Below are 27,098 nucleotides of genomic sequence, written 5' to 3' on the forward strand. Positions count from 1 at the left end.
GGACGGCGGTGCTGGAGCTGTCGGGTACTTGTGGGGCCTCTCAAATGCCGGCGCCTCCGCCGCGGGGCACTGCGGAGCCTCTCGCCCCCCGGGACGGCGGCGGGCACTGCGGGGGTCCCCCCAGCCCGGCTGGGACGGCAGCACCTCAGCCCCGCAGCCTCCCCGCGCCGCGAGGACGGAACCGCAAGCCCCGGCGGGGCCGGGCAGGGGCAGCCCCTTCCGCCGGCCGCGGCGGCGGCTCCTCCCCCGGGCGGCGGGGAGAGGCGGTGCCTCGGCCCCTCCCGCCGCCGCCGCCGCCGCTGCTGCCGCCGCTGCCCGGGCCGCTTCCTGCGCCGCCCTGCGCGGGGGGGGGGGAGCGACGTGTCGCCGCGGAGGCGCCGCGCTAGGCCGCGCCGCCCGCCCGGCGCCGCAGGTAGGCAGCGGGGAGCTCCCCGGCCGCCCGCCGCTAGGCCGCCGGTGCAGGTGCCTCCCCGCCTCCGCCCGCGGCCGGGGGGGTTCTCCCGGAGAGCGGCCGGGAAAGTTGAATTTTGCCGGCTGCCCTTTGTCTATGCGGCCCGGGCCCTCCGCGGGGCGAGGGCCGGGGGGCGGCCTGGGCCGTGCGGAGGAGAGGAGGGCGTGAGGGAAGGGGCGCCAACTTCGAGGCGCGGGGGGTGGCCGCCCGCTTCTCCCTTTTTTCCGCAAATTTACGGTTTGTATTTCCATGGTAACCCCCGGTGGGAAACGGGCGGTGTCTGAAATCGGTGCCTGTGCCTGGCAGGGGGGCGTTGAGCGTGCGTGGAAGTGTCAGTAATAAGCCAGGCTTCCCTGGGCCGCCCGGAGCACGGCCGTCAGGGCCCTCTCTCATGTGGGCTCTCTCCTGCAGGTCCCCGACGCGCCCTCCCCGGGCTCCGAGACCCGGCAGTTTTCCGTATGATGCGACGGGGAGAGATATGACGACGGCCTCCCGGCGATACTCCCAGTGCGTTCTTGCTAAGGTAGGGCCGGCTCCTCACGTGGCGGTGCCACGCTCCTCGGCCACGGATTTGTAAGCCGTCGGCCCTGGTGCATGGAAGTAACGTTTGGAGCAAGTATTTGGGGTTTTCCTCTGTAACGCTGGCACATGACACCCACGTTAACGGCAGGCGGGATGGACTGGGATGTGGAGGGCTAAAGGATTTGTTGGTTCCAAAAGCCATTTAGGATTGCGATGGTTCCTGGGTTTATAGACGATCCTAAAATTGTGCACATAGACAAACATTGTTTCTTACCTTTCCTTACTGTAATTTTTCAAACGCAGTATGTCCTGTTGAGAGAAATACCCATGTGTGTTTGTAAGATACTGACCTCCTGCACTTTCAACAAAAAACTAACTTTCTCTCTCTTTGTCCAGTTTTGGCCTTTGTACTTTATTCTCCTTTCCTTCTCTGTTCTTCTTGTATTTTCTAAGTAGTTAGGGTTTCTGTTACAGGCCATCGAGTAATCCCAAACGTGTAAAGTAGCTATTTTAAAGTACATAAAAATATTTACTTGATTATAGATTTGCACGTATGGTTTTGAGAGTTTTAAAGCACAGGTAGCGTATTGGCTTCACCGTCTTACCTATACCCTATCTGATGGAGTCCTGAGCAAGAAGTAGTCTTATGGACTTCTGTGCAGCTGTGGCCCTGTGCAACCACAGCTGCTTTGCGGCCCTGTGAAAAAAATGCTCTTACTAAAAAACCTGACTGCAGTACGTTAATTGTTGTAGTGGCTGCAATAATTGCTACTTTAGCCTGAGAGCCAGTGTGACTCTTTCCCAAACTGTAGTATAGACAAAAGCTATAGTTACTTTGAAATCCGCTGGGCATAGGATGGTGCTTCTGTTGGGTAGGAAAACAATGCCTAAAATGAACTAATTGACAGGAGATCTACAGCTGTCTAAGCAAAAGCTGCTGTGCATCGCGTGGGCAGCCTCACCAGTGAGGTCTGAAGGCCGCGTGTGGAGAAGCAGCTCTACCTCTCCCGTCCCATTTGTCAGTAATAGGATCTGTCCTGGGAGTCCCTGTGTCTTCAGTACTGTCTTTCTCCATAGTAGGAGTCTGGTGCAGGTGTGGAGGAATTTTGCCTTCCTGTTGACAGCACAAGCTTCATGGGAGGAGAAGGGGACATACATTTCCAAGGTTGAACAGGAATATTGTTTGCCTGAGAAGTGTTAGGAGCTGCTAGAGAGAGTAGATCGCAGACTTGCTTTTTGGCAGTTTGAGTGCAAAGAAGTTGGGAAATGGAATTATGTCAGTATCGTTTCTTCTTTTGGGGCAGCAACTCTGTGTAGAAGCCACTTCTGCTTTCCTTCTTCAGACTTTTGGGGAAATGAGGAGCGGAGAGTTTCTCAAGAAGAAGAGTGAAGGACCATCAACATCTTGTCATGCTTCTAGTTGGGAGGCTCAGTTTTCTTCTGGTTTTTGTTTCTTTTTTTTCTTTCTTTTTTTTTAAACACTTTATTTTGTTTATTCCTCATTTTGTTTTATGAATATAGCATAAAGAGAGAAGGGTGATCATGAATGGATGTTCTACATATATATTTTGGGGCCTCATATGATTAAGTCCAAAGAAATATTTACCAGCGCATCTAAGATTTGTCTTCCCCATATTTTTGACTTTTTGCACCCACTTCACCTAGGTTTTAAGAAAAGATCCAAGTATTCTTTTCAAAAGGTGAAGAATCCTTAATGCATTTCCCTCGTACTCAAAAATGGCAGATCCATTTACAGATCAGATGTTCCAAAATACTCATCTGTGATTAGAGAAAAAGCTAGGATATTTCAACTGTTAATCTGGTTCTTAAAGCAAAGAAGGGAGCCACTTTGGACGTGGGCGTGTGCATGTTTAAGATTATTAGAGTTGGAGTAGCATATCTGGTGCTTTGCAACATGGCAGAGAATACCCATCGGTTTTACACACTTACTGTAAGCAGTGGTGTAAGGCCTTCCTTTTTTTTTGGCATTCTAAATGTAGCATAACCATACTGTTTTTTACGTTTATAGAAATATTTATTCTTCTTGTAAACGGAAGCTATTCGAGGGATGAAAAGGAAGTGATGTGAATAGAGGTGATCTGTTTCATTTGATCTTCTGTTGGGCAGGTACTAACACTACAAGAACTATGAACGAACATGGGTGGCACTCTCTGGTGCTCACCAAGGTGAAGTTTGGATGGTTTTGTTTGCTGAGTACTTGCCCTACAGAGTGACTTACTGCCTCCCACTAGTGGGCTGGCATCCTGTGTCAAGACCACTCGATAAGACTTGCTGTGAGGTATGCTGTGCCTGCTTTTGGATAATCCCTGGTCTCAGCTTTTTGCATAATGTCAAAACTATTAAATATTTTCATTTGGCTCTTTCATAGCTAAGTGCAGCTGTTCAGGGCTTTGGTAGGGCTTCGGGAAGACATGATTCTCATGAAAAATCACGTTTTTAGAAAATTAGTTTCAGATTAACAAATTGAGCCTAACCCCACTGAAGATAGCGAGCGGAGAGCCTGCACAGGGAAACTTGCTGTTGATGCAAATCGCCGTCAGCTTCTGTGAAACCCCTTTCGTAAAGTCAGGAGCTTAGTGTTGCAATTTTTGCTCTGGCTGGTGCAGTTCTTCTGCCTTACCTCAAAATGTCATTGCTCCGCAGTCTCTGCCTTTGACAGACTTCTAGCTGGAATGCCTGACGGGGCTCCTTGGTCTTTGTTCATCTGCATGTACCTCTGGAGCTATGGGAGATGCTCATATTTCACCATTTTCCAAGGGGATAATGCACACTGTAATGCTGATGCCTGAAAAAAAAAGAATACAAGGAAATTTCGCTCTTACCTTGTGTGATAGTGTGGGCAACTAACCACAAGGCCTTTTCTTTTCTGATGTATATTTTTACTGCTATGTAATTGTTTGTGAATGATTCTACAACCCCTGGCATGGAAGAACTTGACACATAATGATCTAAATAGCTGTAGGAAGGTCTGTTCCTCCAGCACAGAAGCTGCCTTCCAATTTCAAATTAGTGTTCATCATTCGGAAGTTAGGTTTCTGGATGAGAGGAAGTGCGTTTGGTATTGGGTATATCACAGATGTTTCATTTAATTGTTTTATTGAGTACCTGAATAAAAGTGAAATACTACTTTTAAGATAGTTTGTCTATAGGGAGATAAACTGCTTTCTGGTTTTTGACAAAATGTTTACAGTTGTGTATTATTCTGAATAACTTGTGCGTATATGCATTCGAATAACAATATGTTGTTCAGTGATGGGGCTTTTGGGGGTAATTTTTTTCAGAGGATCTTATTCTTTTATTTAAAGAACTAAAGCTCAACTAAAGTTGGAGAGGGCAAAAGAAACCAGTACGAAATATAATAATATGAAAGTCTGATGCTGTTTTACCCTGGCTTTGTAGTCTACCCACAGTGCTTTGCAGTAGGGATGCAGCTGTCCTGTTCTTTCCTTGTAGTCAGATTACATTTTTCCTTGCCTGTTTCCCCGTGTGAGGAGAGCATTTTGAGACAGCATTATGAAAGAGACGATACAAGGGGAGGGTGATGGCATTACTCTTTAAGCTATTCAAGTATTCTTGCTTTTCCACAGTCCCCATTATGCAGTTGGCTGAGAAAGTAGCACAGTCTGGCTCAGCTCAGCACCGTCCAAGGAATTACAGAATATGCTGGATCCTAACAGCACATGTGGCTAAGCAGGGCTGATGAGAAACACAGATAACGCATATATAGCTTCCTTGTCAGGTTGCTTTCATCCCAGCAAGGCTAATCTGGATGCTCATTGCTCATGCTAACTTTGCAGAGAAGGTATGCCCTCAGTGTGGGAACATGAGATTTGGGATACTATTAAAAGATGTGCAGAATGCACTGAAATACACGTGTGTTCGTGAATACAAATATATGTATATTTATTAGGCTTTCAGAAAGGCCGGGCTGACACAGACTTTTCTCCAAGTTGTGTAAGGAGGTTTGGTGTTGGAGTGTGCACCAAATGTAGACGGCTTGCCATGGGGACAGACAAGTCGCAGCTGTCCTCCGACTCTAGCCTCATCATGCCCCTGACAATCATCTGCTTCCTAATCTAAAACCCAAGGGTGGAAATAGGTGTTCAGAAAGAGCTTGAGTTAGCAGAACAGCTTCCGCAGCCTTAACCTCATTCTCTGAAAGTGCTTCAACATTTCTGCTGAAAGCTAACGTTCTCGGCTCCCCTGCTGAAAGAGGGATGGCTGTCTTGGGGCACAGGGGCAAGCATGGCAATTTCAGGCCGAGGAATTAGCTGGTTGAAAGAAATTGAAAGCTTGCCTTAGTCCAGGCTGGTTCACATTGTCTTACAAAGGTGGTGTGTACTTGCTCATACCATGGTTTCCTTGTTACAGGCTTAAATCCTGCTGATTTAGCAAAATGAGCTGTATAATAATAGAGTGGGAAACCTAAACTTTTGAGGACAGAGTAAACATATCAGACCAATAACAGGCACATTGTTGGCTGTCGAGGTCCTGGAAGGAATCCTTTGTGCATTTTTCTCTTTTGGTTATGTTTCTGGTATCCTTTTCCTTAGTAAGTATCTCTGGTATTTATCACTTCTTCTAGAAATGGTGAAATATTTTTGCTTCAGTGTGACTTGTGGGTGGCGTCTGATGGTTTTCTATTCCGAAGGGTCTTGGGTAACCAGAACAGTACTTTAAAATGTTTTGATCTCACTCTGTTGCTGCCAGACAAAGCCATGAAAAGCATCAGGGACTTAAGCATGCCGTTCATGTTCACAGAGAAACTTCTCCCCATCTTACCTTTGGGATGCAGAGTGTACCTCACCTAGTGGTGTCCAAGTGTGGCTCATCATAGACAGTGTGGAATACTTAAAGGAGAACTTGCTCAGTGGTGTGTGGTCAGGTGGAAGCCCTGGGCTCTTTCTCCTGGGTGCTTAGTGTCTCTTCTGAGACGTCACTATTTTTAAGCCAAAATTGAGGTTGGAGACCAGATTCTATGAATTGTATGAAGGGCTGGAGCTAATATGCTCCATGTTCCTGGGTGCCCCTTGTAGTACCAGCTAACTTATCATAACTACCAATTTAAGTTGAAGGTATTACTAGTAGGTTGTAGATTTATTTTCATTTGGGAGGGAGAGCGCAGAGAAAGGAGAAATACGGGTTTCTTTAGTGCATAAATTGAGATTGACTTCAGGCACCTTGCAGGGATTGTGCTGGCTTCATAAATTCTAATTTGTATTGTTAATACAAATTACAGCTTTACAAACTGAAGTGTGTACACATGAAAATTCCCAGTAAAAATTATTAACTCATGTAAAGCTGTTACCTTAAGTAGGAAATAGAAAATTGGTTGATAATACTAATGGAAAACTGCCCCAAAATGAGGAAATATGAAGTTAATATCCATGAATAGCTGAGGTTTAGTTTGCACCTTCTTTAATATTAGTGTTTATATAGAGATAATACTGGATGTTTTGGTAGCAAAGACTTACCATCTGAAAAACAAAGCGTGCAAATAATGCTGAGAATATGGAAAGGCAGTTTCTGAAGAACTTCGTGCAAGTCTTAATACTTAGAAAAACAAGCACATGCTCAAGAGTTATAACCCTCCTGTGCAATTACTTCTGAGTAATACTCTTTGTTGTTTGTTGTGCTGCTCTTCTAACTGCTGAAACCTTGGGTGTGAAACTCAAGAGTCAGAGAGTAGTCATCACAGAAGTAACTTCTTAAAATTCGTGTGATTAATACCTTACTAACTGCACAGATGTTCTACTTTGCTGACAGTACAGTATCCAAGCATGTGGTTATTACATTTGTCATCACAGTAATTTTGTTCCATGCTGTATGTCTTACAACTGTGTCATATCATAGTGGCTAAGCATGTTATTGAGCATGGATTATTTTAGAGGGGAAGCTGTAAGATTGTTGACTATGAAATATTAATCTTCATGACTAGATGACCTTTAAAGGTCCCTTCCATCCCAAAGCATTCTATGATTCTATGTGTTCAGACTGTAAGAATACCATAAATTCAAATAATTAAAGCTATTTCCATTGTTGTGATGGTTGATTTTTTAAAAAATTTTTTTTAATATTTAACTTAAGTGATATTAAGTCATTACAGTGACAGTGTAATTTAATGTAATTTTTTTAAACTAAGGAAATTAATACAGTGTGTACAAAACAGATTTAATATATTGAGGGCATGTTGCAAATATAGCTGTAATCCTGTAGGTTATTTCCACCATTGCTCTTGTATCTAACCCCTAAAGTGTTTTGTTTTTGTTTTGTTTTTTTATTGTGTTAGTTTAATACACATTGCTACACAAAATGTGAGTAAATTATGGTGATTACTGGAGAGAACAGAGTTAATCTAACCAAGTTTTAATTGTATATAATTTAAATATTGATGTCATTAAGTTACACAGTTGCATATTCTTATTGCTGCCCATTTGCTCTTCGAAGTAGGATGCTCAGGGTACTCACCATTTCATAATTCATTTTGCACAGCTTGTGCAGATAACTACATTTAGCTGCGTTTCTCTTGCTTTTAAAGTTGAATGAGTTAAAATATTCTGCAGCAGTTCTATGTTAACATTGAGTTTCATATTTTTGTAGTATGATTAAATTAGCAAATTTATATTTTGTTGCGTATTTAAAAATGCTGATTCAGAAGGCTGGTTATAGATTAGTTTCTCTATAAAATGTTTGGTAGTGTAGCACAAGGAACGTCTGTTCTGTTGGTGAACGAATGAAACTTTCTCTGTTGTCTGCAAGGTTACCATACCAGAAGGGCCCAGGTATAGAGCAGGATTTTTGTCTTTGTACAGACTTGTCACATATTCCTTTGTAAATTGAATTTAATTCAGGTAGTTCCGCCCAGTTTTCCTTCTCTCTCTGAAGCTGCGCTTACTTGGCTAATTTCAGGACTGCAGTTTGAGGAATGCCTGGTTTTGGGCAGTACAGATGGGTTTATTCCTGTGCAGATGTGGCTGTTCAGTGAGGTTAATTATCCATAAGGTCCTGACTTATGAGGCTACTAGAATAGCTGTTAACTATGAATAATTTAGTACAGCATCATCTTGCATGCCATTTAAGAAGGCCTCTGCCTGTGAATCCTTATATCTTATTGAAATCCACTCGATAGTATGAAGGTTACTGCTTGCATTGATATTTTATTGTACTCTTTTCATTCAGTTTTAAGATTTGTCAGTGTACAAAGGCAATGTGGATATTTTATGGTCATAAGTAATAAAAATACCTGTGCAAGAGTAGGTATAGTTTGTTTTTGAGAAGTTGAGGTGTTGAACCAGTCTTCTAAATTTATTTCAAATCTTACACTTGCATAATGCAGTTAGCATTTTCGCCACTGAGATTTATGTAGTTGAGACAATTCACATCTTAGAATATACTTTTAGGCAATACCTCGTTATGGGGAAAGGAAAGAGGTTTAATGAAAGACTTGCTAGCAAGAGTACAAGATTTCAGTGCTTTCTACAAATTGTCTTAGTTGCTCATACATCTGGCTAGAGCAGACTGTGTGTCATATTACAGAGGCTTTTTCAGGAGAAAAACTGCAAATGCAGAACTTTGAAGCAGTTCCAAGTGCAGATAAATTTACTGTATGCCTTTAGGAGACTTGATCATTATAACTTAGCACTGGATATGTTTTTTAAGAATACTAAAACAATAGAGTTCTGTCATTATCATAAACTAGATTTTTCACAAAAACACCTCAAAACATTAGGGAAGAGCTTCATAAAGGAAGAAGTTGCTTTGGAAATGTCAAGGGAAGAACATAAGAATATGAATATGTAACAAGTAGTAGTGAAAGAGTTTTCTTTGGGGCATTTTGGGGAGAGAGTCTGGTGCTTTGTGATATTTAAGGAAGCTCTGTCAGACGTCTGGGAAGGCTTTTCCCCTTTCTGACTACTTCTAGTTTTCCATTAGTGCTCCCATTCTCCGTCTCGACTAAGAAGTTTTTCTACTATAAGCAAGAAGGGAATCCCCTCCCAAGAAAAACCGAGAGGCAGATTTTCAGTCCTTCTGCAGCATTTTTAGAGAGGGTTCTGGTGGTCTATTTTCATCCCTTTTAAAAGTCACTTCTAAAAATGACAGTGGAAGCACGTTGTCCTCCTTGTTTTGCTGTATTATCGGATAGAAAGGGAGCGAGGCGAGTGAACATCAGGAATGGTACCCAGTGGACAGAGTTCTGACCAGAACACGTGTTTGTTAGTTGTTATGGGCCTGTTCATTGGGATGCTCTTATAGCTGTACACATCCTAACTCGTCTTTCGAATTGTTTTGTAGGACAATTCCAACCTCGTTTAGAAAGTAGAACTTTTTTCTTCTTTTCCAAATGAGATTTGCTGTAATATATGTGATGCTGTTGGAAGTTGACACAGTGACGTACAACCATCCCTTGGTGCCTGCTTCAGCGATTGAAGATAAAATAGGCCTTTTATCTTTTTGTGCTCCTTCACAGGGTAGTAAGTAATTTAGGTATCCCTTAAGGGTTGGTAGTTAAATGTTAAGATCTTGCTAGATGTGTTCTCCTTAAAGGCGAGGATTCGGATCGGTCCCTTTGAACAGGCACTCTTTGAGCTGTACATCACGAGGATGTTTTAATAAACTCTCAAACCTCTAATAGTTCTGCAGTTTACTAATGACTCAACCAATACTTTGATGGAAATGCATCTTTGTTTACAGGTGGAAAGAACACATTAGCCCTGGTGTAAAATTTTTAAGACTGTTTATTTTCAAATTGGGAGCTTAAAATTAAACTGAAAATTAGTGGGACTTTTCTTACTCCAGAGCTTTTTGATCAGTGTTTTAATTGTCTTCTCTCTGCAAATGCTTTCTATGATGAAATAAACTCTAGTTTACTTTACTAGACAGCCATGAAAACTTGAATTGCCAATTTTCCTGATTCAAGTGATAAAAGATGTCTATGTTCTGTGCATAGTATGTGCTCATGCTTTTCTGATACACATGGTATGCTCGTATTCTTCAGATTCTGATTTGTCTGAAATGTGATAATGATTTCAGTTACTACAGATAGTTAATGAGATATTGTATCTGTGGGTAGCTGCTGGGCTTGGCTGAACCACGAACACAGGTTGGAGACCTCCTCCTTTGGAGAAAACGGTGCGCCTCCTGTTGCTGGGGTCATAACATTAAGGCAGCGCAACAAAGTGGGGGCACAGCATATCCCCCCTGCACCTGTTAACCTTTTCCACTGCAGCATGCAATGCACTGCGGTTAAACCGCACTGAGTGTTGCGCGCCTCCACAGATACGAAAGGTGATCTGCTCCCTGCAGTCACTCAGGATAGTAGGTAGGCAGGAGGGCAGAGGAGGTGGAAAGCTATACATTTGTCTACCCGAGCTTCCTGGCCTCTGTGAGGAAGTTCCACTGTGAATGCGTGCACTGTGACTGCAATAGTTATGGCAATAGAAAGGCAGAAGCACCTGAAAGACTTTTTTTTTTTTTTTTTGATGTATGATTTTATTGGTGCTGTGTGCAAGAACAAGCTATCCTCCAAACCTGGAGGTGTGGGAGGAAACAGACTATGAAGTTACATTCTGCCTTTTATTTTTGTGTTTAAAGTAAACTTTTCCCTGTTGATGTTGAAATATGTCAGTTAGTGTTGCAGTTAAAAAAAATACTGTATAGCTAATGGAGTGTCATTGTTTTGATACAGTCTGTAACCAGAAGTTTATTAAAGCTTTGATATTTATTGTTTCTTACTTAGCTTTTATCAAGTGGTGATTTTATGCAATGGCATCAAGACACAGTTCTTCACCAGTGCCTCAGTCAAACAGCAGTGATGCGTTCTTTAAAAAGGAAATGGATGCCACAAAACGTTGCCGACCTGTGCAGTCACTGCCTGATGTGTGTCCTAAGGAACCTACAGGTAATATCGGTGTCAAGGAGAGTGAAAATGCAGTTAAATTTGCTAATCTATTTACAATTGTTCAGTCAAATTGTCTCGTATACTGGGTGTAGTGTACTAAGCCATAGTCTTATTTCAAAGGATGCTATAATTCTGCTTTATACCACCCAGTGTCCCTTTGGAGCAATGGGAGAGCCTTCCTATTTGCAGCTTGTTTTTAGATGTCCACATTACAGATGGGATTTTGCTTGTGTGATTCCACATTATAGCTATGAGCCATACTACATGCAAGAAGAGGGTGTATTCTGTCAGAGCCTGTAACAGACCTGTCCAGCGTGCTTGGAGTCTAGCTGCATTACTTCTGTGAAACACCCCAGCTCCCTTTTGCAGAGGGAAGCAAGAGACCAGGACCTGTCTCTAGCACTGTCATGAGTCTCTAGTGCTATTATAAAACTAGGTTTTTGTCACAGTTACAGCTGTTGTGGTATACTAAAGCTTAGTTTATAAAAAGGCGTGGGTGTGGTGGGATCTTAAGAATTACAAAATATAATGCTAATGAATTTCAACTGTCATTCTGATCGAGTTCAGATTATTAAAAATGTTTGTGGTTGGAATTTTTTTCTTTTCAGTAGAAGCTAATGTTGTTGAGCTAAATATATTTAATGAGTGTGAATATACCACTGTGTTCAAAACTCATGTTGGTTAATCTGATAGAAGTTAAAGTGTTGCAGAAGGAGAATACCATGCGTCTTTTACATAGATAATTCTGATCCACTATGTAATTGTGGAAACACGGTTTGCTTAAGAACGACATTTTAGCAAAAATACACTTTTCAGTTTCTCACCTTAACAAACTGTCTTGTCTTTTGTGCTGCAGGTGATCCCAGTAATTTATGTGACAGCCCATCTCTAGTGGTGGATCAGCACAGATGGACTATTTATCATTCCAAAGTCAATCTCCCAGCAGCACTAAATGATCCTAGGTTAGCAAAAAGGGAATCTGATTTCTTTACAAAAACATGGGGAGTGGACTTTGTGGACACTGAAGTCACGCCTTCATTCTACCTCCCACAGATCACCAAGGAACATTTTGCATTATACCAACAGGAAATCACTCCGGTAAGAAAGGAAAATTAGATGCACATAGTACTAGGGACCAGAAAGAGATTTGAGATCCTTGTTCTAATTAGAGATTGTCCCTGTTAGTAGTCATCATACAGTTAGCTGATAATTAATTTGCTCTTCGGAGCTTGTTGACTCTTCATTAGGCATTTCTTGTTTTATAATAAATCTCAGTATTCATAGTGTGGAAAATGCTGTCTAAATTCTCTCTAGGCAATTTCTTTTTTTTTTTTATAGTTGTATTTCTGAATACTGTGCTCTGTACCAGGGCTTACAGTTCCCATTTATTCTTTCTGATTATTAATCCTTTTTCTGTAAGGATTGTTTAACGATTGGGCTCTACAGTGCAACATAGCATTTTGAGACCTTTGCATCAAATATAAGACATGCCTATGTGCTGCAAGGCTTGGAGATATTTTTTAAGAGTCTCTAATGTAAACGTTTATACGTGAAGTTCTTAAACTATAAATAGGCCTATTATCTTGATGATTTCTTTTGTAACAGGGAAGTTTAAGCTACATCTAAGGACACCAGGACCAGTAGGAGACTTCTACAAACTCTTAAAAATGCAGGTGTCAGTAAGTATGTAGTATTCTTTCTTTTTTTAACTGAAAGAACACGTAGAAGTCTCCGACTGTTTTCTGCTTCCTTGGTTTGTAACTTTCTTATTTTTTTTTTCTGTTACAGAATTAGCTGCAAGAAGTGTTACTTATGTAAATCACAATTAAAGTATGTAACTGAACTATTCCCATTAGTTCATGCATTCAACATTTAAAATGTTTAGGAGCTTATCCGTTAGAGTGTAATGAAAGACTGCGAAATGAAAGAAGTTTTTAGGAAGAGGGAAGTGACCTGTGGTGTAGCTTCTAGTAGAGATCTAGCTAACATCGGTGTTCTCTGGAAATGTAATTTCTCACCGCTATGGTTTCTGGTGTTGTTTACACCTGTGGATAAAATTTGAAGCTCAGCATGATGAAACAAGATACATGGTTTCATCAAGGTACTCGTTAGTAAGATGTGGAAGCAATTTCTACTTTGATCCGATTTAATTTAGTAATGAAAAAGCATTCATTGTGTGTTAGTGTGATTCTGGATTAGACAGCAAATAAACGTTTGGATATGTAATTACAATTGCTGTATGGTTATAACTCGTTATGTAGAGAAGTTATTACACCTCTTCAATAACTTTTGTGTTCGTTTTCTCTTGATATGTAAAGATACTGAAAAAACAAAATACAGACCAAAAGTTTCAACCTGTGTTACCTTTCAGCTGGACAAACATCATCTGAGCTTTTAAGAGGAAAAAAATATTATTGTGAACTTGTCAGAATTATTTGGCGTAATGCAGTATGTTTCACTAAAAATGTTCTGAATGTTCTTTTTCAAAGAAAAAAATCTTTTTAAAGCCTCAAAGTAATTCTTTAATATATTTTCTCTTTTACAGAGAGAGAAGGTTCATGAAAGATGCAAGAATATTTGTACTCCTAAAGATACCTTCGACAGGACTCTATTACACACCCACGGTACAGTCAAAGCCTTCCTTTAGTCATTAAAAAGTAATTTCTTTAATAGCTACTATAACATACTGATCATCTCCTTTACTTGCTCAAGGGCTTCATGTTCAAAAATAACTACTGGTGAACAATAATTGAAAACCCAGACATGGTTGACTAGAAGTATTCATGACCACTGCTGATATTTTATAGGTCAAAATGCTTGTGATACCTGCTCTTAAACTTTTCCTTGGCATGTTTGCATTCATGGCAGGTCATTATGTCCCTGGCAGTGTTTTCTTTAACTTCCTTTTATTTAAGATCTGTTGAAACTGTTGCATCAAATTGCTAGCAGCTGTTGACTTTGCAATGAAGAATGGCAGCACTGGGCCATTCCTGTCTCTCTGCCATGAGGATCACGGAATGGCTAAGGTGGGAAGTGACGTCTCAAGGTGATCTAGTCCAACCCATGTGCTCAAGCAGAGTCACCTACGGGAGGATAGTGTCCGGTTACGTTTTGAATTTATCCATGGATGGAGATTACGCAGCCTCTCTGGGCAACCTGTTTCAGTGTTTGGCCACCCTCACATCCTTACGTTCAAATGGAATTTTTTGTGTATCGGTTCCTCTCGTCCTGTTGCTGGGCACCACTGAAAAGAGGCTGCTTTGTCGTCTTTACAGCCCCTCATCAGATATTTAAAAACATTGATAAGATCCCCCTTGGGCTTTTCCAGGCTAAACAGTTTCAGCTCTTTCAGCCTCTCCTCCTATGAAAAATGCCCTGGTCTCTTAATCATCTTTGTGGCCTTTCACTGGACTTCCTCCAGTATGTCTAGGTCTGTCTTGTACTGGGGAGCTCAGAACTGGGCACACTGCTCCAGATGTCTCACCAGTGCTGCGTGGAGAGGGAGGCTCACCTTCCCTCAAGCTGGTGGCAATTCTCTGCCTGATGCAGCCCAGGATGCTTTGCCGCAAGAGTGCACTGCTGGCTTGTGGTCAGTTTGTTGTCTGCCAGGACCCCAGGTCCCTCTCTGCAGGGATGCTTTCCAGCTGCTAGACTGCTAGTGTGTACTGGTGCTTAGGGTTATTCCTCTCCAGGTGCAGGACTTTGCCTTTTCCTGTGCTGGACTTCATGAAGTTCCACTCTGGCCAGTTCTCTGGTTAGTATTTCTCTGATTGCTGTTAGCAAAGACTACCTGGCAAACTTTTTTTGGTGTCCGCAGCTGTAGCAAGGCTGAATTTCAAGATTTTATGGAAGTAGTTCAGCTAATATGGAACTGGACAAAGGAAGGCGAGAAGCAAAATGAAAAAGAAAAGATGAGCAAAAGGAAAAGAAACACTTATATAACGTGGAGCAAACTTTAAGTATATAATTTAATTTATTTTCTCAAAAATGTTAGCATAAAAGGGTTCATTTGCCAATCACTGTTTGATCAGGCTTGTCTGTGTCAATGTCTACAGGTAATACAACAAGAAGCATGCAGTAGTTTACTCCTTTTGATCAAGTTCTTCCAGTCGGCTTTCTTCCTCTTTTTCCATGCAAAAGGAAGGCCTTCTGTAGGGTTTCTCTGTACTTGGTGTTATTTTGGAATAGCTGTTCCTGAATGAGTCTGTTTGTGGCGCATACTGCAAAATAAAAGTTCCTTCTTGATCCATTTTGAAAGAGGCTTTTGTTTTTAAAAAGAGAAAATTACGGTGTCACGAAAGTAACTGAGAGCTTCTTGGGTAGATGGACAGTGCCTAGTAGAAGCATCATTTGGTAAACTGAAACTCCTTATTTTCTATAGTTTCTTTTGTTACTGTTGCCTGTCTTCCTCTAACTCCAGCCCACAAGACTTGGCCTTTCACTTCCATAAGAGTTGGTCTGTCCAAAGACTGAGGACAGCAGCATAGGTTGCCTTTTGTATTTCAATACAAATAAAGTAACAAGCAAATAAAGTAAGAACCAAAGAGGTGAAATGTGGGAGATAATGCTGATGTAGCACTTACCATGTTTGTCAGGGATGAGTAGACCGTCCAGCTGAGGTATGGACTTGTTGTTTCTAAATTCCTTGCCTTTTTTGGCCTCCAGCGTGCCCCCTCTTCGTGATGCACACTAAGTTAATGAGTAGGGGAGGAAAAGGGTATTTTGGCTGAACCTCAAAAGTCTGAATTTGCCTTTTCAAGTTCTGCTGGGGTACAACGATGCACCTCTTTTCCCAGCTCAACTATCTTACCCTCTGCAATTGTCAGGTTAGCTTACTTCAAGGGAAGGGCTACTTCTGTGCTACTTGCTCAGTGTGCTCGGGACTCTGCCAGCTTTTCTGCATCCATCTTCCCAGTGCTGTGCAGAAGTGATCATATGGGCAGCTTCAATCTGGAGCATTAAAATTGGGGTGATGTTAGAAGGACCTTTTACTGTTCAATCAACTGGCAAGGGCCAGTGTGTTAAGGAATGTGAAGTGCTAAGTAGATTGCTTTGTATGACTAACATTTTAGCTGTCAAAGCAGCCGAGTGTGAGCACCTTTGAATACTCTGAGCATGAGACCTAAACTACAAAGGACAACGGAGTGTTTCAAAGAATCAGAATATTTCGGGTTGGAAGGGACTTAAGAAGGTCTTTACTGCAACTGCCGTCTCAAAGCCAGTTCAGCTGTGAGGTCAGGCCAAGCTGTTTAGGGCTTTATCCAGACAGGCCTTGAAAACCTCCAAGGATGGAGAGCAGCCTCTCTGGGCAGTCTGCTCCAATGCTTGATTGTCCTCATGGTGAAAAAGATTTTCCTCATGTTCAGTCAGAACCTTTTGTTTTAATTTATAACCACTGTTCCCTGCCCCCTCCCTGTGAGGAACCTGGCACCGTTGTCTTGAAAACTTCCTCATAGGGTTTCATAGTGATCAAGGTAATTGTTTTCCATTGTTTGCTCATGAATGACTACTTGTATTTTGTTTCATTTTAGATAAATCCAGGACAGATCTGGAACAAGTACCTAAGGTATGGTTCCTGTGCACTCTAAGCTTTTATAAGGATTTCTCACATGTAGTCTTGAATATATGAATGTACTCTCTTCTTTGTAGAAATTTTGTCCAAGCTGATTACTTCAGCTGATTCTCAAGAGGATCCGCAGTGCTCAGAATTTACAACTAAGAACAATCTGCTTTTTCGTTCCTTTTGTTATTGTTTCCTGTGGCCTTGATTTTTCTCTTAACGTAGAATAAAAATGCCATTAATTATTTAATCTTTAATAGTTAGAACCTCAGAGCTAGGCAAAATTAGCCACTCTGTGTTCTAGGAGGAAAAGGAAACTGAAGAGCTTGATAGAAGCTTGAATATTGCATAGTTGTCATGTTTTAACCCCAGCCAGCAACTAAGCACCACACAGCCGCTTGCTCGCTCCCCCCCGGTGGGATGTGGGAGAGAATTAGAAGAGTAAAAGCGAGAAAACTCATGGGTTGAGATAAAGACAGTTTAATGGGTAAAGCAAAAGCTGTGCACGCAAGCAAAGCAAGGCAAGGAATTCATTCACTACTTCCCATGGGCAGGCAGGTGTTCAGCCATCCTCAGGAAAGCAGAGCTCCATCACGCGTAATGGTTACTTGGGAAGACAAACGCCATCATGCCAAACATCCCCCCTTCCTCCTTCTTCCCCCAGCTTATATACTGAGCATGATGTCATATGGTATGGAATAGCCCTTTGGCCAGTCTGGGTGAGCTGTCCTGGCTCTGGTCCCTCCCAGCTTCTTGTGCACCTGGCAGAGCATGGGAAGCTGAAAAGTCCTTGGCTAGTGTAAACTCTACTCAGCAAGAACCAAAACATCAGTGTGTTATCAACATTATTCTCATCCTAAATCCGAAACACAGCACTGTGCCAGCTACTAAGAAGAAAATTAACTCTATCCCAGCTGAAACCAGGACAATAGTGTACAACTTAGCATTAGGTGTAACTCCTTGAATCCTTGAGCAAAGCCCTCTTGGATATATGCTTGCAGTGTATATGATACGTTTTTTTTGTGACAGGTTGACAAAAGACACAACTCCAGATTCCATTTCAGTCTGAATAATTTTTTTCTGGGTACATTAAGAAGTCAGAGTGTTAACATGGGTCAGCATGTCTGTGCCAGTCGTGTAGGCTGTTACTTGAATAGCTGTCACTGCAATGTTTAAAGTCCAGGAAACAAGAATGTTTGAGTGTGGTGTGATGCTATAGTCTGTGTTGAACCTTTTAAAATTACACTTGCTAAATACAGGCAAAAGGGTACTACTGTCTGCCTGGAAGCTCAAGGTTTGTACAAGTTTTATCAATCAAATAAAAAGTAAGGTTATCAGAGAGAATTTTAGAGCAATAGTTCTCTGAGATAATGTAGAGTTCATGTTACGTGTTACTGACTCTTTCTGTGACTAGCACGTTTGCTGCACTGTGCTGAAGATCAGCTTGAGGCTCTGTTCTCTCCCAGGTAGCACTTGCTGCACCCTGGCAGCTGGCTGGATCCTCAGTCTGGTAGAAGCTATGGCCCCAGAAATGAGCACATCAGCAGTAGGATATCCCTGCTATTGAAAAACGTTTGCTCTGATCCTTTAGAGGACCCACCTGCAGTTTAATGCTACCTATGTTTTCACGCTCAGGATGTTTAGATCATCTTGGGTGCTTGATAACCCATGTAATTTTGGAGCTGTGACTTGTAGGAAGATAAGACTTTGTCAGATCACACAAGCTTTTAAGATGTAAAATAAATCGGTTATAAGGTCTGGAATGAATTTGTTTGCCTGGATAAATGAACACTTGGTTTTTGAAAAATGAACAAATAAGGTCCCTGTTAGCTTCATGAGACAGGAGGTATGTTAAACTGGGGAGGAAAATGTAGGGGTGAGAGGTGCATTTATTTCTTTTGTTTTTCTGTTTCAGATTTTTATGAAACCAGATTTTGCCTTGGAAGATTCCTTAACATTTAATGCCGTTTTACCATGGTCTCATTTTAGTACTGCTGGTGGAAAAGGAAATCGTGACGCAGCTTCCTCCAAGTTACTTCAAGAAAAGGTACAACTTTGATACAAGATGCCATTATCCATCACACCTATTACTACAGAGAAATTCCATTGCTGCTGTTCTGTACTGTTTGTTGAGATACCATGGTTGTGAGCTTTGTTATCTCTCATTTTACATCAGGCTGCAGATTGTTAGTAAGCAATGCAGGAAGTATCTCAGAATCATAGAATTGTTTAGGTTGGAAAAGACCTTTAAGATCATCAAGTCCAACCGTTAACCTATCTTACTGAAAGAGAACTTTTTTCCCCCTGCTAAATAAATGTATATCAAATCTGGAAAAAAGAATCTGTATATGGCATAGTAATTGGCTCTTCATGACCACTAAAACTTCGTGAAGCAGGTATATATTGAGAACTTCAGAGATGTGGAGCTGTTTGTTAGGGAGGAAGAACAATTCCATGACAAGGGAAAGCTAGAGGTTGTACGCTGTTTAAAACTATTGCTTTCTCGCATCTCAGGAAAACTCCAGATTCAAGACACGGTGGTTTCTGTGCTAAAAGAAATACTGAATCCTAAGGCTTTGTATGTCAGGAGCTTCCTCTTAGCTTTTGTTGTCATGTCATCTGCACTGATCCATTTTTGCATTTCACGAAGGACTTGAGTGCACTGAAGAGCATGAAAGCAGAACTGTTTCTTTCATGTTGGAAACAGAAGTCTTTACTTGGTCTTTTTTTTTGTTGTTATTGTTAGTTATATAGTCATAGTGTAGAAAATACCGTAATAATCATTTTTATGGTACAAATACCCACAAAATGCTTATAGAAAACAGACTCCAAATTATGTAGATTTTCTAACTTTAATTTTCCTTCCTGTTTAACCTACTAAAACTTCTGGGAGCTGGGGGAGGGGGAAAGTAGTGAGGTGCCTTAAGAAAAAATAACACAAGATCTTCTGGAAGATGTTTCCAAATTTCCAGGAGTTAGTCTTCCTCCTCTCCCTCCAGGTCAGGAGGAAGAGACAGGCTCTGCTGGAGGCTAACTTGATCCTTCATTGGGTTGTCCTCCACACCTGTAGTTGGAGGAGTACTTCTTTGGAGTTTCTTGTGGCAGTTGCTGTCTGAAGATGAAAAAGCAGTGTTTGGCTTATGCTTTAAACTTGCAAAGAGAACCTGGCAGCAGCAGAATGGACACTCAACATGGACTTTGAGCGAAGGAGACCCAGAACCCTCTCTGCTGCAGTGGAGTAAAAATAAGGCTTTGAATAGCTGTGAGCTGCACTTCTTTGGAGAGGTGATAAAAATACCTAAAGAGTATAAAACAGTTCTGTTGCCTCGAAAGACACATGCCTGATAAATAAATTATTACACTGCTTCATGTTACTGAAACGGGCGCAAATTTTTTTATTTACTTTTTAAAGGCTCTGAACTGCACGAGGTTTACACCTAGCGTGTGTAAACAGGCACCCTGCTGCCATAATTATTCTTAGCTCCAGGCACTATTTTTCATCAGGATTTGGAAAAATCTGCATTAAGCACATGTACTTAGGCTATTAGTGCTTTTGGACTGCTGCTGCTCTACTTGAACAATTTCCCCCAACATTTTTTTCCTCCTTACCTCCTTCTATGTTTTATCCTACGTTGGAACTGTAAGCTCTTTGAGGCAGGTACTATGGTTTTGTTCTGTTTGTTTTACCTTGCTTAGCATAGTGAAGGGACCTGGGGCATCTGGTTAGTACAATCACGTAAATAAATGACCATAATAACCCTCTCTGATCCCTGTGTCACAGTCTGTCTCAGCTTTTCCTGTGGGCTAGGTGTGTCACAGCTGTTTGGTGGAGGATGCTTTTGATTAAACATATGACAAAAAAGATGGGTTTGCATATTGTATAAATCCCCAGTGTTAAATAAATGCAGGATGAAAATAACTAAGAAGGAAAGATTTTCCAGCTGATTTTCTTTCCATCTCTGGATGGGCCTTTTGAAATTCACATGAGGTTTGAGTGCTTGGCACCTCTTAGAAACCAGGTCATCCGAGTATTAGCATTCAGATGAGCATCCTAATGCCTCAGTCCTTTGAGTTTGCATATTCAGCATAAGCCAGAACACAGAGCTTTTACAGCTCAAATAATCAGGCCAACCCAGTGGTCTGGTAACTGTTCGACATACAGAATTTGAATTTCAGGGTCTAAAAGTGTAGGTATACTCTGTCTCTGGGAATCCCACAGTGCCAGTGCACGTGAAATATGTTTAATAGGAACTCCACCTGGTTGGCAAAAAACAACTGCAGCCAGAGATATCCTGAGGATTTTTCTACAAAGAAGATGCTGCAGCCTTTTAAATGAACAGAGCCATTCCAAAGCCATGTCACCAAGGGCTGCATCTTTAGCAACTTCAGTGACCCAAAGTACATAGCACTTTTGCAAGTGTATACTGTTCTTACTTGCAAGCTGGTATCCAGAGCTGTCTCCTGGTTAATGGCTGTATTATAACAGTGCCAGTGTGCAACCATGTGGAAAAAGAGCTTGGGTATTTGAAAATTATTTGCTTTTCTACCTTGTAATTTTCAAGTAAGAGAGGCATTGAGTCAGCCTTCCTGAAGTGATTTTGAGCGTATTTAAAAACAAATGATCAAACCACAATGGGTAGTTATTTGCCTACTAATCTGACAAAGGGGTTTAATTTTTATTAGCAAAATTACCTTGTGATACAGTAAGACAAATACCCTGAAAGCAGATTTGCATGGTGATAAACTTGCCAAGTCATAACAATGCTGTTTGTTTTTCCTCCTCTGTCCTCTTTCTAGCTGAGCCATTATCTGGACATTGTGGAAGTCAATATTGCTCATCAGATTTCTCTGCGCTCAGAAGCATTTTTTCATGCAATGACCTCTCAGCATGAGTTGCAGGACTACCTCAGGAAAACCTCCCAGGCTGTAAAATTACTTAGAGAGAAAATCTCCAAAATTGATAAAGTAATGTGTGAAGGATCCCTTCGAGTTTTAAGACTGTCACTCACCAGAAATAACTGTATAAAAGCATACAATAAACTGAAGTTAATGGCTACTGTACACCAAACACAACCCACGGTACAGTTGCTGCTATCTACTTCTGAGTTTGTTGGAGCTTTGGACTTAATAGCAACAACACAGGAGGTGTTACAGCAAGAGCTTCAAGGCATTCACAGTTTCCGGTAGGTAACCATCCAGGAAATCAATAAAATGCAAGAAGAGCTAGAATGTGTTGAGCACATTATGTTGGCTGAAGGGGTTTGTTTTACCTTTGTTTGTTCATTCTTGGAGAACATAGTACAAAAGGTACAAAATGTAAGTGTGGCATAAGCAGTGACACTAATGCATGTGCCAGAGAGAATTTTTTTTTTTTTTTTTAGGGGGGATGAACTTTTAACGTCTAGAAGCTTTGTAGTCCATTCTTGTCTACAGGTGGTTTAGGGGTGCAGAGATGAGAAAGCCAAGCAGTGGCTGGACCTTCATCTTGTAGGGCTTGTAGCCCACAGCTGAGAGATGGTTTCCAAGTGGTGATTGGCAGTCCTCGTGCACGCAGCACCTCAGAGATACAGTTCTAGCTACACAGCGCTACTCTGGGCAACTGTCTTTAGTGACTGACATAGGCGTGTGGTGTTACAGGAATATGCGTGGACTGTGTGTTGAGTAGGTCGGCCTCCAGCCTGTGCTTGTGCTGGAAGAAGCTTTGCCAGTGCAAAGCTCTCAGACCATGGACCAAAACATGGTCTGAGGTTGACAGCTGGTCAGATGGGACGTGTTCAACCATGTCTGCTCTTGTGGAGAGCTGTATTTACAGTGGCCAGGGGGTGCTTCCTCTTGCTCCATCCGGCTGAGAAATCCAGTTCTGTGAGCTGCTGAAGTTGGGAAGGGAAGGAACAGTGGGAAGGTGCTGCCCAAGCTGCTCTTGCTACTGTTTTTTCACCCATTTGCTGCGGTGATGGGAATTAGTGAGTGCAAGGTCCCATGCTGGCTGCTTCTGTTAACAGTGAATGCTTACAGCTCCGCCTGGGAGATGCTGCTGCACTGGGCAAGGTCCTCTGTGATATGCAAGAGTATTACCACAGCAGAATCCTTTTAGCTGATGTAAAATAAGCTATCGTAACGGTTGTATACAGGATAAAAGTGTCATATGTAAAGCTGCCACTGTGGTACGATACTGGCAGAAGCAGTGTATGTTAAATCAGCTCTGAGACTCGCATCAGCCAGTTGAGGAGCTGTACAGTTAGTTTTATAAGTAGATGCTGGGGGGTTTTTGTTTTGTTTTGAGGTTATGTGGTTCCTGCGTCCTGGTGGTTCCCTGGTGGCTGCATAATAAAAACATGGTAGTTGTTCAATTACTGTAACATGAATGTTCAGAACTTTATATGGTTACTACTCTTGTCCATCTGTTCAGATGAGCTCTTCTTCTAACACCCTTTCTAGCTGGTTCAGAAAAAGACTCATATTTTATGTAGAAAAGATCTCAGAAAAAGTCTTCTAAATGTAATTTAAAAAAAAAAAAATTTTTTTTAAAGAGTTAATAAACTATTGGGAGGCAAGTTGTTAGAAGCTGTTAGTCTTTTTCTTTTAGCTTAGGTGGTCCATCTTCAGACACCTCAGTGCAGTTTCTTTCCTCTGTGCTGTTTCTACTCTCAACCACTTGATTATGGTGCACAGCCCTTGGCTGAGTCACATTTGTATTTACCTTGCTGATAGTGAGTGTAATTCTACAACTCTGTGACAACATCAGTCAGGATTACTTGTGTTTTGCAATCAAGTAACCTCCATGCTATGTCAGCAGAGCGCGCAATTCTGTTGTCATTGTGATTAGTATACGTGATGTCCCAAGAATGTGCCATTATTTTAAAATTACACTCAGATGTGGAACATATTTGCAGGTAATTATTCATTTTATCTGTAAAGTGTGATTTCAGTTAGTTGGTTTGGTAGAGTTAAAAATAGTGATGGAAGTGGGAAACATCCCCTCTGCTCTGGATATTAAAGGCTCAGAAAGGTGAGTTAAATGCAGCCCCACCAGAGATGCAAGTGCAGTTGGGAAGCCGAGCGCAGTTGTTCCCAAGTCTCACAGTGGCCTGTGTGCATAGCGCATCTGGAGAAATAATGTGCCATGGAAAGATGGAGATCTTGATAAAACTTCTCAGTAGAATGTTGGTTTTTTACAAATAGATAAAATAAAAAAATCTAAATTGATGCCATACACAAATACTTCAGCTTTTTCCAAGAAATACCAAGTGGATGTTCTTGCTTTGTTCTGAACAAGAATGCCGCAATCGTCAAGTGAGTTAAATACCTGATTTCTTTTAAGAAGCAATTAACTTCTAAATCAGTGTCTCATTTTTCTAAATAATTAGTATCTCTTTTTTTTTTTTTCCCCTAGAGAATTTGTGTCTTATTTTTAAAAAAAAAGTTGTTGCTTTAGTGTTGTGCATGGCAGCTTGTACAATTTGCTTTTGAATAGACAGCTTTAAATTGAGTCATGTCACAGAATCATTCAATGTAAAGCAGTAAGAAAACTATTCAGATTATCCATATACAAAAATTATTCTCCTCTTGTCACGCTATACGCAGAAAAGAATGTAATTTGATTCTAGTTATAGCAAAAAATGAAAGCACCTTAATGGTGCTGTGAAGTAATAAATTGGTGTCTTTAATCTAGCTTAATATCCCCAGTGATTATATGTATCAGTCATAACTGTATGATTACTGCTTGCTACTGCTATAGGATAGAATTAAAGTTTTAGAGCTCTTTAACCTTTTCAAGTTCATCTTGTTAATTTTACAAAAAAAAAATACTTACACGATAACCAAATTACAAATCTGTACTGTGAGTTTTTACATTATTTTCACAATCCTTGTTGGGGTGATGGAGATTTGGTGATTTTTTTTTTTTTTTTTTTTTTTTTTTTTTGCACAGGTATGCTGGCAAGCCACAGATGACTGGTAAAATAGTTCTCATCTGTGCATTTTAAAAGAATTTTTACGCTACACTCATAATTTTACATAAGTGTAGTATTCAGTCATTGAAAGGACCTGGTGTGTGACTGGTATCTCTTAAGTGATCATTGCCAAGGTGTTTCACTGGAGTATGAGTTAAGGTTTGACTTAGTCCTGCATGTTTTTCAGGGTGGAGTGATTTGTTTTTGTTGTTAGGGGCTAGAACATCTCGGGCAATGTGGTGGCAGCAAGCGCTGGGAACTCTTGTTGGACATTTCCATACCTGAGGTTTGAGAGGGTAGGCTATGTTGTGTTTCAGCGTAGTTAAGCACAGTTCCAGAAATAATTTACTGAAGGGCATCTTTCTGCTTACCTAAGTAAGAACCTTTGTGTTGTGGGTATTAGTCCTGCAGTAAGTTTTGCAACTCATCATTACATTGCAAACAATAATCTTTATTTTTTTCTGTTGGGTTTGTTTTGAAATGTCCATGATGCAACTGGCTTGGATTTTCCAGGGGCTGTTTTTGCTTAAATTAGCTTTTTGAAATGCGTCCACGCTGTCCATTCCAGCCACTTCTTGACCAACAATTTCAAAAGCAGACACATCACTGGTCATCTTAAAATTAAAAAAAATTAATCTGCTTAACTCAGATCCAGCAAGATTCATTCAGTTCAGCTCAGCGCTGGCCACGTGGGCTTCTGCACAGAGAAGCTGCCCTGGCATCGTGCTTCCTCGCACCCCGGCGCCAACTCTGCCCTGCCTGGGCTGTGAGGCCAGATCCTGTGAGCTTTGCGTTGGTACAGCAGTGCTCCTACCAAGGAGTGCTAAGACATTTTTGCCACTCTACACAAGCTAACAGTCCGGCTACACCAGCACTGAATTAAAGCCAGCGAGCCACGCAAGTTCTTCCTCCCCATTTTGTATCCATTTTTTTGTCTAGAATGTCACAGCTCCTGTTAATTCTCATTGGCAAAGTGTCTTTTTTTTAAAAAAAAAAAGCAGCAGTCTGATTTTTACAGGTATTTGGTGCTCTCAGCTGTTGGTGGAAGTTGGACAGCCCGAAGTGTTTAGCACCTCTGAAATTCCCACTTTTAATTTTACTCTGCTAAAAGTTTCTCTAGCTGCACGACTTTTCAAGACTGGTCGACACTTCTGACATCAGAAATTCCTTTGTGGTTCTGTATGACAACAGTCTACAAAATACGGTTTAAAACCTGCAATACATGGAAAAAATACTTTTAATTTAGAACAGCATAAAAATGGCAAATTTGAAAATTCCTTGGTGTTCTCTGAAAGCCATACTGTAATGTAAAGCTATTACTGTATCTCAGTCATGTGAATTAAATCTGTGACCACATCAAAAGCTCGAATGTTTAAAGTGGAAGAACTTGCGGACTGATGAGCTGAGGAAAAGAAGTTTTCCTTCTTTTTAACAGCTATATACTTAGAAGTGCTGAGTATTCTTGGTTCTGGTTCACTTCATTGGGAAGAAATGGGAAGAAAGGTACTCGGCACCTTCCAAAAAAAAAAAAAAAAAAAGCCCTACATCCAATTTTCCAATTTTTACCCTCCATCCATATTCAAGTCCATATGTTTTGCTGCAAGGTGACGGTGCCTCTGAAAAATGCTCTAAGAAGTGAAAGATTTCAGCCTCTCATTAGGCCAGTGTTGATTGCATGGAAATTACCTGCTGGGTGGTTATTTTGTTCAACTGTGAACTAACGATTCATTTTCAGGTTGATTATTTAGCTCATATCTCAATGGCTGTTTTTCTTAGGCATCTTGGCTCACAGCTTTGTGAACTGGAAAAGCTGATAGATAAAATGATGATTGCAGAGTTTTCAACTTACGCTCGCAATGATTTAAATAGACCCCTAGAAGATGATTGCCAAATTCTAGAAGAGGTATGTCTGTTATTGAAATAAACTGTCTGATGAATATGTTTGCATCTTTAACATACTTAATTAGCACCAACTAATTCACTCAGGTCCCTAGTAGCAACATTACAATTTTATACTATTTCTCTTCTCATCCAAACCTCCTCCGCCCATTTTTTTTGTGCTTGATAAAATGGAATAATTTTGACTAAACTCAATGGAACTGCAATCCAGCCCTACTGTATTTTTTCAAAATAATCAGTTCTCTTTTCTCTGATTAAATGTATACTGAGTTCACTTCATGAACCTCAACATGTAAGTAGAAAAGAACATAGACTCTCCTATCTACTTGGCTGTAGAATTTCAGTTTTGCAATGAAAGCTGATAGTTGCATGTTGTTCTCATTCTGTCTGCCTATGCATTTATGAGTGCTTATATCAAGCATATGGTTGCCCTGAATACATGCTTCATTTGCAGTGTATATATATATATTCCTCATTCCTCTGAAGATGATGAACATCTGAAAATTAAGCTATTGTGATTGCTTTCTAGCCAGGAAAAGATTTTACTGGATTTTGCCTGTACTACTCTTCAGTAATTGCTAGACTTTATTAACTGTTTCGTCTTGTTTCATCCATGGGTTTCCTGAAATACAGTGAATGGCAATAGCACTTAAATATTCCCATTTCTGCTCTATAGTTTCTTCCTACATCTGTGCTGCAATGTGATAGCCTCTCCCTTGTGCTGCTGCAATTGTATTTAGGGTCATTCTTGCTCAGAATCACTAATCTTTAGAAATATCCATGGTTTTAAGCCCA

The 27,098-nt window shown here is 41.1% G+C and overlaps 1 protein-coding gene across 7 annotated transcripts in view; it reads left to right on the forward strand.

Moving 5' to 3' along the window:
- The first annotated feature begins 289 nt into the window (after positions 1-289).
- VPS54 (VPS54 subunit of GARP complex) overlaps positions 290-27,098 on the forward strand; it is a 53,177-nt gene continuing 26,368 nt past the window's right edge. For 3 of the 7 annotated variants that reach the window (XR_015708122.1, XR_015708123.1, XM_087774204.1), the window contains exons 1-9: positions 290-412; positions 863-974; positions 10,731-10,892; positions 11,749-11,990; positions 13,438-13,516; positions 16,424-16,458; positions 18,368-18,499; positions 21,250-21,635; positions 26,181-26,307. Coding sequence is in view for 5 of the 7 variants with exons in the window: in XM_087774204.1 (XP_087630330.1) it covers positions 10,757-10,892; positions 11,749-11,990; positions 13,438-13,516; positions 16,424-16,458; positions 18,368-18,499; positions 21,250-21,635; positions 26,181-26,307 (1,137 nt within the window). In the remaining 2 variants the exon portion in view is untranslated. Of the gene's footprint in view, positions 413-473; positions 689-862; positions 975-10,730; positions 10,893-11,748; positions 11,991-12,497; positions 12,576-12,680; positions 12,723-13,437; positions 13,517-16,423; positions 16,459-18,367; positions 18,500-21,249; positions 21,636-26,180; positions 26,308-27,098 lie in introns of those variants that run through there. The other 4 variants (XM_087774205.1, XM_087774206.1, XM_087774208.1 and 1 more) reach the window with 4 other exon arrangements.

This window comes from Nipponia nippon, unplaced genomic scaffold (genome assembly GCF_047370975.1).
Source record: "Nipponia nippon isolate SJK-2023a ecotype South Korea unplaced genomic scaffold, ASM4737097v1 scaffold_4, whole genome shotgun sequence".
Lineage (NCBI taxonomy): Eukaryota > Metazoa > Chordata > Aves > Pelecaniformes > Threskiornithidae > Nipponia > Nipponia nippon.